We start from the raw sequence: 15,688 nt of genomic DNA on the forward strand, positions 1-15,688 counted from the left end.
TAATCAGCATTTTATAAGCAAAGTAGATATGATATATTGTTCAGTAAATATTATATAATAAAAAATACACATATACATATATATATAAACAGTATACTGTATATTGAAAGAGAGAAACAGGATGCTTTGGAAACTCTCTGCTTGGCCTGCCCAAATAAATTGAATAATGTGGTGATTTATTATCATTCCAATCAGTTGAAGGTAAAGGTCCTCATTAAATGTCAAAGAGTTGTGTGTGCATATGAAAGAAATCAGTTCGGTAACAAGCTCAGCCCTATTTTTATCATCCTGGGAAGCTGTAAGGAATGTTTGGCATGCGTTCATCCCATCATTGTAAGGGATGCTGTTGTATAGTCCATTGTGAATTGCGGTGCATTGGGTGGAAGTTGTTCAGTGTTGGTGAGTTTATTTAGGAAGTCATTTCTCACAGGCCCGTTACTCCATAAAGAACCTTGCTATAATGATTCTCAAAGGGAATTTTTAAAGCAGCCAGGAAAGGAAGCCATTGGAATTCAAGACAATAATGCTAATGAACACAAAAGACCAAGGACTTAATGTGGATCTTGGAATTGTGAATTGCTGCCAGAAATTTCTATAAGCAGAGATTTATTTTACAGTCTGGATTATTGTGTCTTAATTACAACCCACCATTCCATATTTATTGCTATTTTTTAAAGCCTGAGTCTGTTTATTGACCACTATGCCCACCCAACTGCTCCCCCTCCACACACTCACAAACGCACATTTACTCACAACACATGCATATTACTGATTGTATCTCAGGTCTAAACTGGATTAAAGTCCAAAAGCTACAATGGTTTTAGGCCTTCTACTTCACAAGAAGTACTATTATTTATTTTATTTGTTAGTTCATTACGTGTACAATAGATTGACAAACAATAACATATAGTGTCTTAGATGCATTTATAATACTGGGGGTTATGTAAAAACACATTTTCTCTAGTCCAGTAACAATTGGGGGCAGAGTCCCTAAAGGGGGCGAAGTGGCTAACGCTAGAGTCAATTCACTAGCGTTACCGCCCGCAGGGACTTTGCCGATTTCCTTAACGGCGCAGGAGTCGCTTTGCTAGCGAAGGAGATAGACGTTAGCATTACTTCGCACTCTAACGCCAGGCGAAATTTCGATCTGGCGAATGGAGTAACTCCACAAATTCACTAAGATGCGGATTTTATTGAACGTTACCTCATTCGCCAGACTTACCTTCGCCAGCGCAGACCAGACTAAGTGCATTGGAGTGCATAGACTTCATCAATTTTTAGTGCAAAAATTATCTAAGTCCCAAAAAATGCTGGCGTCTTTTCCTCTTCTCAGAGTTATAGCCTGTTAAGGTCGGTAAAATTTTATTTCGGTAACTGGGTTCCCCCCTCCATTTTCTAACATATGGAACATAAACCATACAGTGGGCTCATGTGTAGGGCATTATAACAACTCTATTTTATTTATTAAGGTTCCCAGGACTTGTGTAATGTAAAGTATTTGCTGCAAGATATACGTCCATGTAACTTTATAATTTCCCGCAGTATGCAAATTAGGCAACGCTATCGTATTCGCTGTGATTGTCGAAGTGACAGTAGCGAAAATTCACCAGCGTTCGGCGCCCTAGACGCAACTTCGCACTTTAGTGAATTAGTGTTTTCCTAGCGAATTTACGCCCGGCTGCAAAGCCATCGATGGTGAATTTTCCCCGGTTAGGGAATTTACCCCATAGTGAGCAGTCATTGTTTATCTTATGGTTTAATTCAGACAAGCTGGGCACAAAGAGGCAGATTCCTTAGAATTCTGTGCTAAAGCTGGCCATACACATGTAGTCCACATGTTTGCTGAAGTCTCCAAACGAGCAGATCTTTCACCAGTATGGCCACCTTGAAGTGGACAATATTGGACTGATCTGATCGTTTGGCCCTCTGTGGTCTTTAATCTGCTTTAATCTGCCTGATTTATGACCAGATATCAGACATTCAGGCCCATCTGGTGGCTCCATACCTTGGCCAATAAACGACTGACTCTGTCCACCAACTTCTATCACCTTAAGTCTGGCTTCATGCTTGGATGGCCATATTGCTCTGTTCTATTATTGTCTGCTGCGGTATATGCTCTGGCTGGTTTTTTTTTCTCCATACCTCAGTGCTTATCTTGCTGAATTGGGACAGTAACTGCTGATTTAGTTGCTGTAGTTCCCCTTTCTCTTCACTTATTCTTTCTCTGTCAGCTCTTTCTCGTTTAAAGTCTTCTTCATATATTTTAATCTAGAAAAGATAAAAAGTAGGCCACATGTTGAATGTATTTCAAGGGCTATACCTAATCTGTAATTTTACAGTAAAGGCACACATGAATTCCCATACATCAAACTAAACATCAGTAGTACTGAATCTTTTACAACTTGAAAACCGAAACACCAACTAGGATCTATTGTACAGTGCTGGGGAATATGTCTGTGCTTATAAATGCATGTTATTTATAATAATAGTAATAATACCACTAAATGATATTCATTGTTAAAATGATTTATGCCATGAATATACTGCTCTCTGGAACATTTTTCAAACTGATGTGTGCCAGATAAGGTCAAATGGAACTGAATCACATATGTTGGAGGGGGGCACTTAACCTCCTCTACTGATACATTTTTTTGCATGGAAAACAAGACAAGAAAAAATGCCATCAGGGGGATATAGTTACTTACTCATTATCTTATTTTATATTTTATTTATTTGATATTATTTTACCTGCTCCTTGAGAATCTCATTCTGAGTCAATAGTTCTTCATAATCTATGTTGACGTTTGTTGGCTCTAAACATGCCTGGCACCTTTGTAAACTGCCTTTCTGTGTAGCTTCAAGAACCTGAATCATGATATATGCAGAAAATGTTATTTTAAAATGGTAAAATATGATTATATAGACAAAGGTTTTATACATTTTTTTGTGTACTTCAACTATGGAATAGCTGAATATATATATATATATATATATATATATATATATATATATATATATATATATATATATATATGTTTGAATAGTCAAATTTGACAATTAGAATTTTGAAATTTATCATGTACTGTCTCTTTAAAAATTTCACTTCTAAAAACTTCTAAAGGGCATGTAAAGTCTAAAATAAAACAAGTCTGGAAATGCTGTATTTTGTAAACTAAATATAAACATAAACTTACTGCACCACAAGCCTAATCAAACAAATAATTTATGCTTTCAAAGTTGGCTACAGGGGGTCACCATCTTGTAACTTTGTTAAACATCTTTGCAAGACTAAGACTGTGCACATGCTCAGTGTGGTCTGGGCTGCTTAGGGATCGTCATAAACAAAGCTGCTTGAGTTCTGCATGGCTGGGAAGTCGGGGGCTCCCTCTGCTGTTCATAAGTATGATTGTTTCCCTGCTCAGCAGTTAGGGACCATCTGAAAATTCCTATCCACAGCAGTAAATGAAGGGAGAATTTCACTGCATACAGTCAGGTTTCTTATAAAAACGGTACACATTTTTTTGTTAAAGTATATTGATAGGTTTCTTTTTCATTAAAGAAAGTAAAAATGGGATTTTATTTTTTTGCCTTTACATGCCCTTTAAAGCAGAGATCTGCGAGCTATAGAAAGACGCCATAGCCAGAATCCCCCAGATCCCAAACATTCCAAATATATTTCTATAGACAGACACATTCAATTATAAACAGAGACAGCCTGGGAATTCATGCCAGTAATAAGTGACTGCCGCCTAAACCTCACCAACAGGGTTTTACACGGAAAAATCAAAACAACAATGAAATAAATGTATTATGCAATAAAAAATGTTTTTTTCAGTATGTAAAATAGTGTGAGTGTGGTTTCCCTTTTGTTTTTCAAAGATGACATGAAGGGAAGACTAAATGTTTCCATTTCTTCTGATTATATGTCATTTTAGACTGGGTATGGATTGTTGCCTAGTGCAAGAGCAACGTGTTTCCTGAGGAAGTCTTTGTGGTTTACTGATACATTTTGCTTGGCAGCACATTCAGCGACTTCTCTGTAACTTCACATAAATTGCATGTGCGTTTGTCAAATGATCTGTTGTGCACTAAATAAATACATTCACAGAAATTCATTGGTGTGAACTACGTATTTTTAGTTTATAAGCATCTATAAAGAGCTTGAAAAGTTACATGTTTTAATTCTCTAGGAGCTACGGAACTAGCCTTGAACACTAGGTGCATCATTGGACTCAATTAATTAAAAACAATATTGCATCTGTCTCTTCTTCCTGCTCCATAACAGGGTAAAAGGACACCAAAACAACTCTTTTGCATTTATATTTGTAATCTTTTCTTGTAATAGACACATTTTTTATATTCCTGTCACAGAGCTATCCGCAACTTTATTTTAGGAGATAATTATATTGATTAAGGGTATATTCTTTCTTGTTTACCAGGATCATCATTATCAATACTGCCATATTAGTCACCTTGAACTAGCCCCACATCATTATGTACATGAGCATAAATAGTAAATATAAACAAAAGTTGTAGGGCCAATAAATCCCAAGGTACTTGGATCAACCAGGTGGTAGTTCCAGGGTTCCCACAGAAGGCTACATCAGAGGGGTAACTACAGAGGGAGCAGACCCTGCAGCTGCAGGGGGGGCAGGAGATAAAGGGGGCCCCATGTCATGAGCCCAAATAAAGAGCAATTTCAACATATATTGGAAAACAGGACAACCTCTGAATATGTTGGGAGCCCTAAAATGAATTTGCTGTGGGGCCCAGTAACTTCTAGGGTGTTATTTACTAAATTCCGAATGCAAAAATCACAAGAAATTCAGGATTTAGAAAAAAATCACGAATTTTTCGGGATTTATTAAACCCCAAGCATAAAAAAGTCCAAATCTGAAAATCTCATACCTGTCAAGGTTGCATATAAGTCAATGGGAGTAGTCCCAATGATTTTTTGATGTGAGCTGGGTTTCGTGCAATACCCCAAAGTTTTCTGAGTTTTTGGGTGAAAATTCCAAAAAATCTTGAAAATCGGATGGAAAAAACCCGAAAATTTTTTGAAAATCTGACTTTTTCCGGCAAAGCAAATTTTCGGGAAAATGTAATAATAAATAAGCATAAAAGACCCGAGCGGATTTGATCTGTTTGTAGCAGAAAATATTGAGATAAATTCAGACTTTGATAAATAACCCCCCTAGTTACTCCACTGGGCTGGATCAATCACTGCAGGGCAGTTGCACTGAAACTGTCACATCACTTTTACCCTAATGTGACACCAACAAGACTAAAACCGGACAAAGTGCAAGCACAACTGCGTCCGCTGCAATTGCATGCGGCGCAACTCCCTCCCAGGCAATGGAATTGTTTATGTTTTAGTGTATAATGCTACAGTATCACTAGTATCACCGATACCCTCTTAACACAGTTTTGTGCTGCTATCTAAGAAGTTATTAGTCACCTGATTAAGGCGATGAATTTCATGCTTATATTGCTCCCTTTTCCTGCTGTACAAAGCATTTTGTTTCCTCAGCCGCTGATTTTCTTCTTTCATTTTAAGCAGCTCCGCATTATGAGTATCTTGTATTTTCTATAAGAAAAGTACATTTATTAAATAATAAATCTGCATATATTTAAGTGTAAAAGTAAGCTTTAGGACTATACAGTTGGTAATGTTTCACGGTAAGGTTCTCCAATATAACATTATAGAATTACATGTACTGAAGTTGAAAGTATCGATATACTAACTAACTATGCTGTCAAAGATCAATCTGGGGATAAGTACTGGGGACCCTTTGTGTCTAACAACCCTGTTTCCTGTGCCTTAAATGACAGGGACAATTGAACTGTTTGCGCTCTATTCTTTCAGTTTATGGACAATTAAGGTTTTCACTTTTTCTGAAAATAAAAAATCTGACTTCTGACTTGTGTAATTTTTCTCCATATTCAGGTGTGGGATCCGTTATTTGGAAACCCGTTATTCAGAAAGCTCTAAATTACAGAAAGGCCATCTCCCATAGACTCCATTTTATCCAAATAATCCAATTTGTTTTAAATGATGTTCTTTTTCTCTGTAATTAAACAGTACCTTGTACGTGATGCCAATTAAGATATAATTAATCCTTATTGGAGGCAAATGTTTACATGATTTTCTTGTAGACTTAAGGTATGAAGATCCAAATTACAGAAAGATCTGTTATCTGGCATATATATATAGGCATAAATCCTACAGAGGCAATAGGCATAAATCCTACAGGGGGAATGTACAAAAAACACATCTTATATTGTATATATATGGTATTTTAAAAAGGGCATAGAAAAAAATATTGGGAAATTACAGCACTTTTCCTCCAATCATATAAGTGACCAGACAAAAAATAATGAAGCAACTCATCAGATAAAAAAGTTCCCCCTTTCTTAAGTGTCCTTACAATACCCTTCCAAACAACACTGTGTAAAAACCAAACTAGCAGCCATTATCAAGTAGTAATTCTGAGTGAATTTAGAAAGGGTGATCCATATCTGTATTACCTAAATGTAATTTGGTTTTGGTGCCAAGTCAAGCGTATATTCTGTGGTTCTGTTTTTCTGCAGAAATTCCCATGAGTCAAGATTCACTTCAATACAAATGTTGTTTCAGTAGATATTTTAGCAATTCACTTACCGCATATTTATACTGTATATGTATTTGTTGCTCCCTATAATTTGCCTAACCATCCATTGGTTTTGCATTCTACGGCAGGGCACAGGAGAGCCAAATAAATTGTATGCACAGATGATTGCTAGCTCTGCTGCCTGAAGAGACTTTTCATACAGTTTAAAGATTTGCTGACTCAGGTACAGGCTCTATATTTACCTGTTAGTTGGTGTACACTAAAGTTCTGAAGACTGACTGCATTGCAACCTACCCATCTACATGGGGCAGATTTATCAAGGGTCGAATTTATAGTTCATAAACTCCCATGAATCTCGAAATTCGAGTTAAAAACGACCAATCAAAATTTATCAAAAAAGTAGAATTTTTTAAACTCAGGTGAATGGGATTGACCCGCAAACATGAATCAAATTCAATTCAAGTTTTTTCTGCGAAAAAAAACAAGATTTTCAGGAAGGCTGCAAACAACTCCAGGACGTCCCCCATAGGCTAAAACAGCAATTTGGCAGGTTTAAGGTGGCGAATAGTTGAATTTGAATTCTTAAAAAAGCGATTTTACTTCAATGTGTAAAGACTTAGAAAATGGTCTAGAAGGTCCCCATAGGCTAACATAGCACTTCGGCAGGTTTAATTTGGCGAACTATTGAAGTCAACGTTTTTTTAAAGCGACAGTACTTCGATTATCGAATATTCAAATATTCGAACTATTTTACTTCAAATCTAATTCGAAGTAAATATGAAGTCGTAGTATCCTATTTGATGGTTGAATTAAAAATTACTTCGAATTTAAAAATTTTTACTTCGAAAATTCCCTCGAATTCACTTCGACCGTTGATAAATCTGCCCTTGAGTGTATTCATAGGATCTTTATAGGCAATTAAACAACATACATAGCTTAACCCGTTTATCACTCATTTTGATGAATAATACAACTTTATATTTACTAGAATTGTTAGAAATAGAAAGTGTTATAAATAAGTTGAAATCAGATCCATACATAAAGGATAAATAAATTGACTTACCAACTGTGGAATAAGTTTGTCTTTCTCTAATGGCGTGCCTTCTTTAAATAGGTCTTGTTCTTGACATGAAGATAATTTGATTTGCAGTTCTGAGACCTGAGTATAATTGTATTTGAGTAAAGAGGTAAACGCAAAATGTAATTTATTTCAGACTCTACTGCCATTGCCAATAATATAAAGGATCCAAACTAGCAACAAATCAGTCCAAGCCATGGTTTATTTATTTAAAATATCTTCCTGACCTGCGGCTGTCAGCACTTGTGTAGTCCCTGCCCTGGCAATAGAGTGGCATTTTTTTTTGTGAAATGAAATAAACTGTAATTCTAAGAACCTTTGTTATATACATGAATTAAAAATGTTCAGTAGTATTAAGGTTTTGTGTAAATGTAATTGCTATTGAAAGCTGTTTCTGTCTTGCTACAGTATGTACAGTATACTCTCTGAACTAGTTCTGACTCCTGAAACAGACTCCCTATGTGCCATAGCGTTTACAGCCTTTAATTATTTAGCACATCTTTACTGTTTGTAAAATGTACGATATATATGTATTATCTGTAGATCCATTGAACACAATAGACCAGGTGGGGCTTTCTTTAGACAAGAGATAAAAGATGGTTGAACACAGCAGATCTGATAACAAACATGCTGCCTTTGATCCATTTTCTTCTTCTAATCTTGTTTTTCATATGGCCCCTTCCTGTGTTTCTTCCTTTTAAATTATCTTCTATCCATCTGAAACCTTCTGTCTCCTTACCCAATCTCTCTTGCTCTTCTATATATCTGTCTCTATCATCCATTCTTTTTTTTGCCTTTCATGCAGTAATTCTGTACTCCCTCCAACTGTGCAAACACAATTATTTCCTATACACAATTTTCTTTATTATTCCCTTTCCCCTTCCTATTTTCTATTAATGTTAGTTAGTTTGAATTTGCAGCAAGTTTCTGTCTCATATTTTGATTCTGAATCTGTCTTGATTAGATGTTTATCAATGACCATGCTCAGGGAGAAACTACAGGGGAAGCAGACCGTGAGGCTGCAGGAGGTCCAGGAGGTATAGGGGGACCCTGGTTGCCCAAATAATTAGCCATTTCAACTTTTATTGGTAAAACAAGGCACTCTCTGGATATGTGGGTGTAGGGTTGCCACTTGGCCAGTTTTACACCAGATTGGCCGGTAAAAATGATGCTTGATGCCAGGCCCGGACTGGCAATCTGTGGGTTCTGGCAAATGCCAGAGGGGCTGCTATAAGATGCCATAGAAAGTCAGTATTTAGTGGGCTGGTGGAGGCTGTTTGGGCCTATATGTGAGCTGATTGGGCCTCTGTGTACCTGAAATGCCAGGGCCTATTCTAATTCTCAGTCCGGACCTGCTTGATGCCAATGCAGATTTTTTTTTCCAGAAAAGATGGCAACCCTAGTGGGGATTCGGTTCGGAATTCGGCCAGGATTCAGCCTTTTTCAACAGGATTCGAATTCGGCCGAATCCTTCTGCCCGGCCGAATCCGAATCCTAACTTGCATATGCAAATTAGGGGTGGGGAGGGAAATTTAGTAACTTTTTGTCACAAAACAAGGAAGTAAAAGATGTTTTCCCCTTCCCACCCCTAATTTGCATATGCAAATTAGGATTCAGATTCGGTTCGGTATTCGGCCGAATCCAAATTAGTGGATTCGGTGCATCCCTACCTAAAATGAATTTGCTGTGGGGCCCAGTAACATCTACTTAAACCACTGACCATGCTGTTTAAAAATGCTACTTCAGTATGAAACAGACAGGGAATGGTAAATTTTCCATGGGGGTGCGAATGTTACTAAAAGCTGCAGAAGGAGAAAAATGGTGGCATAATACAGTGCCTGAAAAAAGCAGCTTAGGGTACTGAATTCACATTTTCTTGCCCTTTAACAATGAAATTTAACACTAAAGGGAAAGACAAAGAAGTGATTACCGTTGTTTCATAAAACAGTTTCATTTTTCGAAATTGTTGATCCCACTGCTTGTTCACCTGCAGCAACTGCAATAATAATAATGCAATATTTTCATTTTTATAATACAATATGTTATAGGCGTTTTATATGATTATTTACATGAATAACACCTAAATAATAATTTAATATACTTTAATTCCTTAACTATAAAATACCTGCATTTGACTGTAACTCCTAAACCTGCTCTGCTTTTTAGGTTCATTGATTACAGCCAATACAGTATAAAAAGCAAGATTGCTATTGCTTTCCAAAGGGAACAAGGTATAAGTCACAATGTTGAAATTGTTTTTTTGTCCTGTTTAATCTAGGACTTTTTTTTTTCTCTTGGAGGAAAAGAAGTGATAATATCCGATCAGATGAGCTGGGAAGATCCCTTTAGTATACATGAATGCTCACAAATGGCTTTACTGTCCCTCTTTACTTCCTGGTACCACTTTAAAAGGGGTTTACCATATCAATGTAAGTGCATCATTAAAAATATTGTGGCTTGCAAAATTTTCCGATATTACCAAAATTGTACACCTCGTATCTGCGATCATTGACCTGACGAATGACCCAATTTTGCTAAAGCTGTTTAGCACTCTGAAACTGGTTCTGTTTTAAAATATACTTAGAGGTCTATTTATCATACTGTGTAAAAAGTGTGAAACATTACCGGTGATGTTGCTCATAGCAACCAATCAGAACTTTGCTTTTGTTTTCTAACTGATGAAATCTAATTGCTGATTGGTTGCTGTGGGCAACATCATCAGTAATGCTTCACTCCACTTTTGACCAGTATACAAAAACGTGAGCACAACACTGGTTTTTAAGGATGACTGGAGTTTGTTACAATAAATATGTGCGGCCCAGTTACAAAGCAGAAGAAAGGTTTATGGTGAGACACCAAGATAGAGCTTCTTTACCAGAGCTCAAATCAGTAAAATCATAAATCTATGGCACAAATATAAAACCCCATACCATTTAAAACACCATAACACTGTACAGTGAAGTATGGCAGTGGTAAGATCATACTGAGGGGCTGATTTCATTCCAAATCCAACCCATTCTCCACAAAAACTATGGCTACCTTTGGTAAACTCTGCTCCTTCTTGGGCCAGTCTAAACTGGAGCCATTGGGTGATATTCATTGATCCAATTAGAGACAGAATTTTAGTATATACATCCATATTGTAGGATTTGTTATTCAGAAAATTGGACATTTCGGTGAACACTTTTGCAAGGCAGCCGATCTTTACAGCCCAAAGACTTACAATTAGTGTTGATTACATCTTTGCACTTGATACAGGTTTATGGTAAATAAAAATGACTAAAAAAATTAAAAATGTCACAAATCTGCACTAGAATTTAGTATAGTTTCTAGTGTTTTCTGGTATTAGAGTATGCTATGACAAAATGCATTTTTGCAGTAGAAAAATGCCAGAAAAACATCAATAGCATTAGAAGTTTCCATGCAATTTTTGTCGCCAAAAAAAAAAAGCTGGGACAAAATTTAGCAAAAATGCAAATAGACTCCAAGACATTTGATGGAAAAAAAAAATACAAGGAAAACATGCCAACTGAATGCATTTACCGTGAGAAAAAATGTGGAGTAAAAGCCCCCATTGGCTCCAATGCATTTAGTGACATTTTAGTGAAAATGGGACACTTGTTCAAAACCACTGAAAACTGGTGAAAACCAAGCCAGAATTCCACAAGCCTCAATATAACTGAAAAAGTGTGATGATAATACTTGTATGCAGATCAAAATAGGGACACTTTTAATTAATGCAACTTGCTGGGCTGCCCTGGGTGCAAACTAATCTACTTGTAAAGGTGGCCATAGACGTAACAATTACGATCTTTCTTGGAAAAGATCTTTCCAAGAAAGATCGTTCGTTTCAATACACACGTGTAGAGCTGAATTGGCAGATATACAGGTAGATATACGGGAAGAAACAATAGAATTCTACCTGTATCTGACGATTCAGCACTAACAATGGGCGATGTTTGGGTCCCTTCAAAGGCACCCGATCAAAATTTTCCGTCCAGCCCGATCGACGAGCCGACCGATATCCAAGTCTTCTGCCGATATTGGTCGGCTCTTTTTCCACCATACACGCAACGAATATCGGACGAAAATTCGTTTCGTACGATATTATCTGTGTGTCTATGGCCACCTTAACTGGATTTTTTTTTAAATGTGTCCCCAATCTGGTAACCAGGAGAAGTGACATAATTTTATATCTATCTGCCATTAAAGGGATACTGTCATGGGAAAAAAAATGAATCAGTTAATAGTGCTGCTCCAGCAGAATTCTGCACTGAAATCCATTTCTCAAAAGAGCAAACAGATTTTTTTATATTCAATTTTGAAATCTGACATGGGGCTAGACATTTTGTCAATTTCCCAGCTGCCCCATGTCATGTGACTTGTGCTCTGATAAACTTCAATCACTCTTTACTGCTGTACTGCAAGTTAGAGTAATATCACCCCCTCCCTTTCCCCCCCCAGCAGCCAAACAAAAGAACAATGGGAAGGTAACTAGATTGCAGCTCCCTAACACAAGATAACAGCTGCCTGGTAGATCTAAGAATAACACTCAATAGTAAAAACCCATGTCCCACTGGGACACATTCAGTTACATTGAGAAGGAAAAACAGCAGCCTGCCAGAAAGCATTTCTCTCCTGAAGTGCAGGCACAAGTCACATGACATGGGGCAGCTGGGAAATGGACAAAATGTCTAGCCCCATGTCAGATTTCAAAATTGAATATAAAAAAATCTGTTTGCTCTTTTGAGAAATGGATTTCAATGCAGAATTCTGCTGGAGCAGCACTATTAACTGATTCATTTTGAAAAAAATTTTTTTTCCCATGACAGTATCCCTTTAATTATTTTGGTAATAATGCTATAAGTAATATGACTCTTTACTTTACTTATAGAGCATATTAATATGACCAAGATCATACAGAGACAAATGTGGTAGACATAATGCAAATTAAATTGGCTTTGTATGCCATGGCTTACAGTCTATTAGTAAAGAATAAAAACACACATTAGAAAACTCTAAGATGCAGGACCCCTTTATAAAGTATTTGTGGGACGTCTAATTTGTTATTAAGTTGGATGTTACTCTTCAATTCTAATGGTAGAGTAGCTGTTCTTTAAAAATGCACAATGTTTGTGATTAATCACCATTGTTACTTGAGAAATCTGCAGTCAATATCTAGGAATGGAGGCCTGGTGACTCTGAGGGGGTTATTTATCAAAGTCCGAATTTATCTCAATATTTTCTGAAAAAACTCAGACCAAATACGCACAGGTTTTTTTTGGCTTATTTATTTTTACACTTTGCCAAAAATATTGTTTGCGGGAAAAAATCATGAAAAATCAGATCACGATTTTCTGGATTTTCACGATTTTCTCGGCTTTTTCACCATGATTTCTTATATTTTTCTTATATTTTTTGCCCGAATACTTCGGGGTATTGCCCGAAATTCAGCGCACATCGAAAAATTATTGGGACTTCCCCCATTGACTTATATGCAGCTTTGACAGGTCTGAGATACTGGATTTTTTTTTTTATATTACAAAATAGGGATCCCCCGAATCCGAACCGAATCCGAACCGAATCCGAATCCTAATTTGAATATGCAAATTAGGGGTGGGAAGGGGAAAACATTTTTTACTTCCTTGTTTTGTGACAAAAAGTCATGCAATCCCTCCCTGCCCCTAATTTACATATGCCAATTCGGTTCGGCTGGGCAGAAGGATTCGACTGAATCCGAATCCTGGCCGAATCCCAAACCGAATCCTGGATTCGATGCATCCCTACTAAAAAAACACAAATTTTTCGGGTTTTTGGCATTCGGAGTTTAGAAAATAACCCCCTGAGTGTCCTAGGTAAAATAGCAGTGGCTTATTCCACATATCTGTAAAGTTGCACTCTGTGCTCACTTATAAATATTTATTGGACCAGATCTTTAGAATTTGCAATTGTTTTACAGCCTATAATTTTAAAGCAGATGTTTCATTGGTTCATCTACCCCTAAAAAACATTGATGGTATCAGGTGTATCCATACTGCTGCCATTAATCTTTCTACTACACGCATTTCAAAAAGCATTTCAAATTCTTATGTCTTGCATACACATCTGTAAATGATTCCAGCATTCTTATTTCTCTGCACTTCACCTTAAAAATGTCACTCAGTGTCCTGTCTGCCTAAGCCAAGATATCGTTTTCTTTCAGCACCTTTCCCACTTCAATATTTAGGCCCGTTCCCATGTTTTACATAATAACTGGAATGTTCTATCTCATCCCAGCATGCTTTTCACCAACCATCTGGTGTCTTTTATTGTTGCATTTCATGGTGAGACTTATCAGAACACTCATGTGTAGTTCATTTAAAGGGGGCCTGTCAATCAGACATAAAAAGCTGTATATTAATAAAAGTCCTTTTCAAATTAAAAATCTTTCTTTTATTAAAGCATTTATACCTACCTAAGCTGTCAATCATGTATTGCCCGCCCCTCCTCTATGCCTTAGGCATAGAGTCGGGGCATCTAATTACTTTCACTTTCAATTCAGCACTTTCTAGATGTCACTGTACTCCTTACATCCCCCTCCCTCCTCCCCATCTAACTGTGTAATCAGTGCATGGGCATCAGGTGCCCAATTCTGGAGCATAAACAAAACTTTGGAATGATGCAAAGCTTGCTTTAATAACAGTTACCACAAAATGGCACCAGCCTGCTTGCAGTGATTAGGAATTCCAAGACTAAAAAAATTTATGTAGTGAAGGGGAAATCTATTTTGCTGGACTAACATCGTAAAATAGGATTTGGAATAATTTTTTAAGGTGACAGGTCCCCTTTAACTATTAATATTTAAGACAAAAAATTGCATATTGCACACATTTTGTATGTTTTTAGTTGAAAAAAAACTTTTTTATTATGTATAATAATAATTATACATATATTTTATTATGTATAATATAATAAAATACCTGATTACAATTTCTGATGACAATTAACCATATAATATACATTAAGGGGCAGATTTACATAGGGTCGAATATTGAGGGTTAATTAACCCTCAATATTCGACTGTCGAAGTTAAATCCTTTGACTTCGAATATCAAAGGATATCAAAGGATTTTTACCACAAGAAATCTGCAATAACCATGGATAACAAAAATCTTCCGATATACCTTCACACTTGGAACAACGAAGATCTCCACTGGTAAAACACATTAGCCATATAGTCATGTAGACTTTACTTGATGTGTTTTACTCACAGTAATCTTCATTGTTCCCAAGTATTTCAGGTGATTTTTTTTACCTGCAGGTAGAACAGATTTCCCATGGGTGACAAATCACCTTGTGTGCCATCACCCCAAAGCTCAGTGTTATCTTTAGCTGTTACAAAAAGTTTGGTATACTGATAAGGGACTTTATTGAGCTAAAATGTGAGTATTTATGTGCTTTATTAAAACAAATCAGATAGTACAAATGGAAAGTGTATTTACCTCTGCCTTCTGTTTTTCTAACATATAGATTTTGTGTTGATAAGCCTCGAAAGTCATACCGTTCTTCCGTGTTTGCCTAAGGCACTAAAATGAAAACAAAATGATCTACAGGTTAAATATGAATTGACTGTTACAAGTAAAAAGGCTTTTTATTTCCCAATAAAGAAGTTCAGTTGTATGAAATGTATAGTTCTGAAGTCTTCCTTGAATATGCTTTACAAACTATAGGTCAGAAGAGCAACATTTCATATATATTACAGGTATGGGATCCGTTATCCGGAAACCTGTTTTGCAGAAAGCTCCGAATTATGGAAAGGCTGTCTCCCATAGCCTTTATTTTAAAATTGTCCAAAACTATCCCATTTTCTCTGTAATGATAAAACAGTAGCTTCTACTTAATCCTAAATACGATATCATTAATCGTTATTGAAAGCAAAACCAGTCTATTGGGTATATATAAGGTCTAAAGTCTTCTAGTAGACTTAAGGTATGAAAATCCCAATTACAGAAAGATCCAT

The 15,688-nt window shown here is 36.5% G+C and overlaps 1 protein-coding gene across 1 annotated transcript in view; it reads right to left on the bottom strand.

The window, feature by feature from the left end:
- tnip3.L (TNFAIP3 interacting protein 3 L homeolog) overlaps positions 1-15,688 on the bottom strand; it is a 50,820-nt gene that overhangs the window by 7,007 nt on the left and 28,125 nt on the right. Inside the window, exons 5-10 of the mRNA XM_018251713.2 lie at positions 15,171-15,254; positions 9,620-9,685; positions 7,675-7,770; positions 5,459-5,587; positions 2,749-2,865; positions 2,143-2,268 (exon numbers count right to left, since the gene is read on the bottom strand). Of these exons, the coding sequence (XP_018107202.2) occupies positions 2,143-2,268; positions 2,749-2,865; positions 5,459-5,587; positions 7,675-7,770; positions 9,620-9,685; positions 15,171-15,254 (618 nt within the window). The remainder of the gene's footprint in view (positions 1-2,142; positions 2,269-2,748; positions 2,866-5,458; positions 5,588-7,674; positions 7,771-9,619; positions 9,686-15,170; positions 15,255-15,688) is intronic.

The sequence above is a fragment of the Xenopus laevis genome, chromosome 1L (genome assembly GCF_017654675.1).
Source record: "Xenopus laevis strain J_2021 chromosome 1L, Xenopus_laevis_v10.1, whole genome shotgun sequence".
NCBI classification, from domain to species: Eukaryota; Metazoa; Chordata; class Amphibia; order Anura; family Pipidae; genus Xenopus; species Xenopus laevis.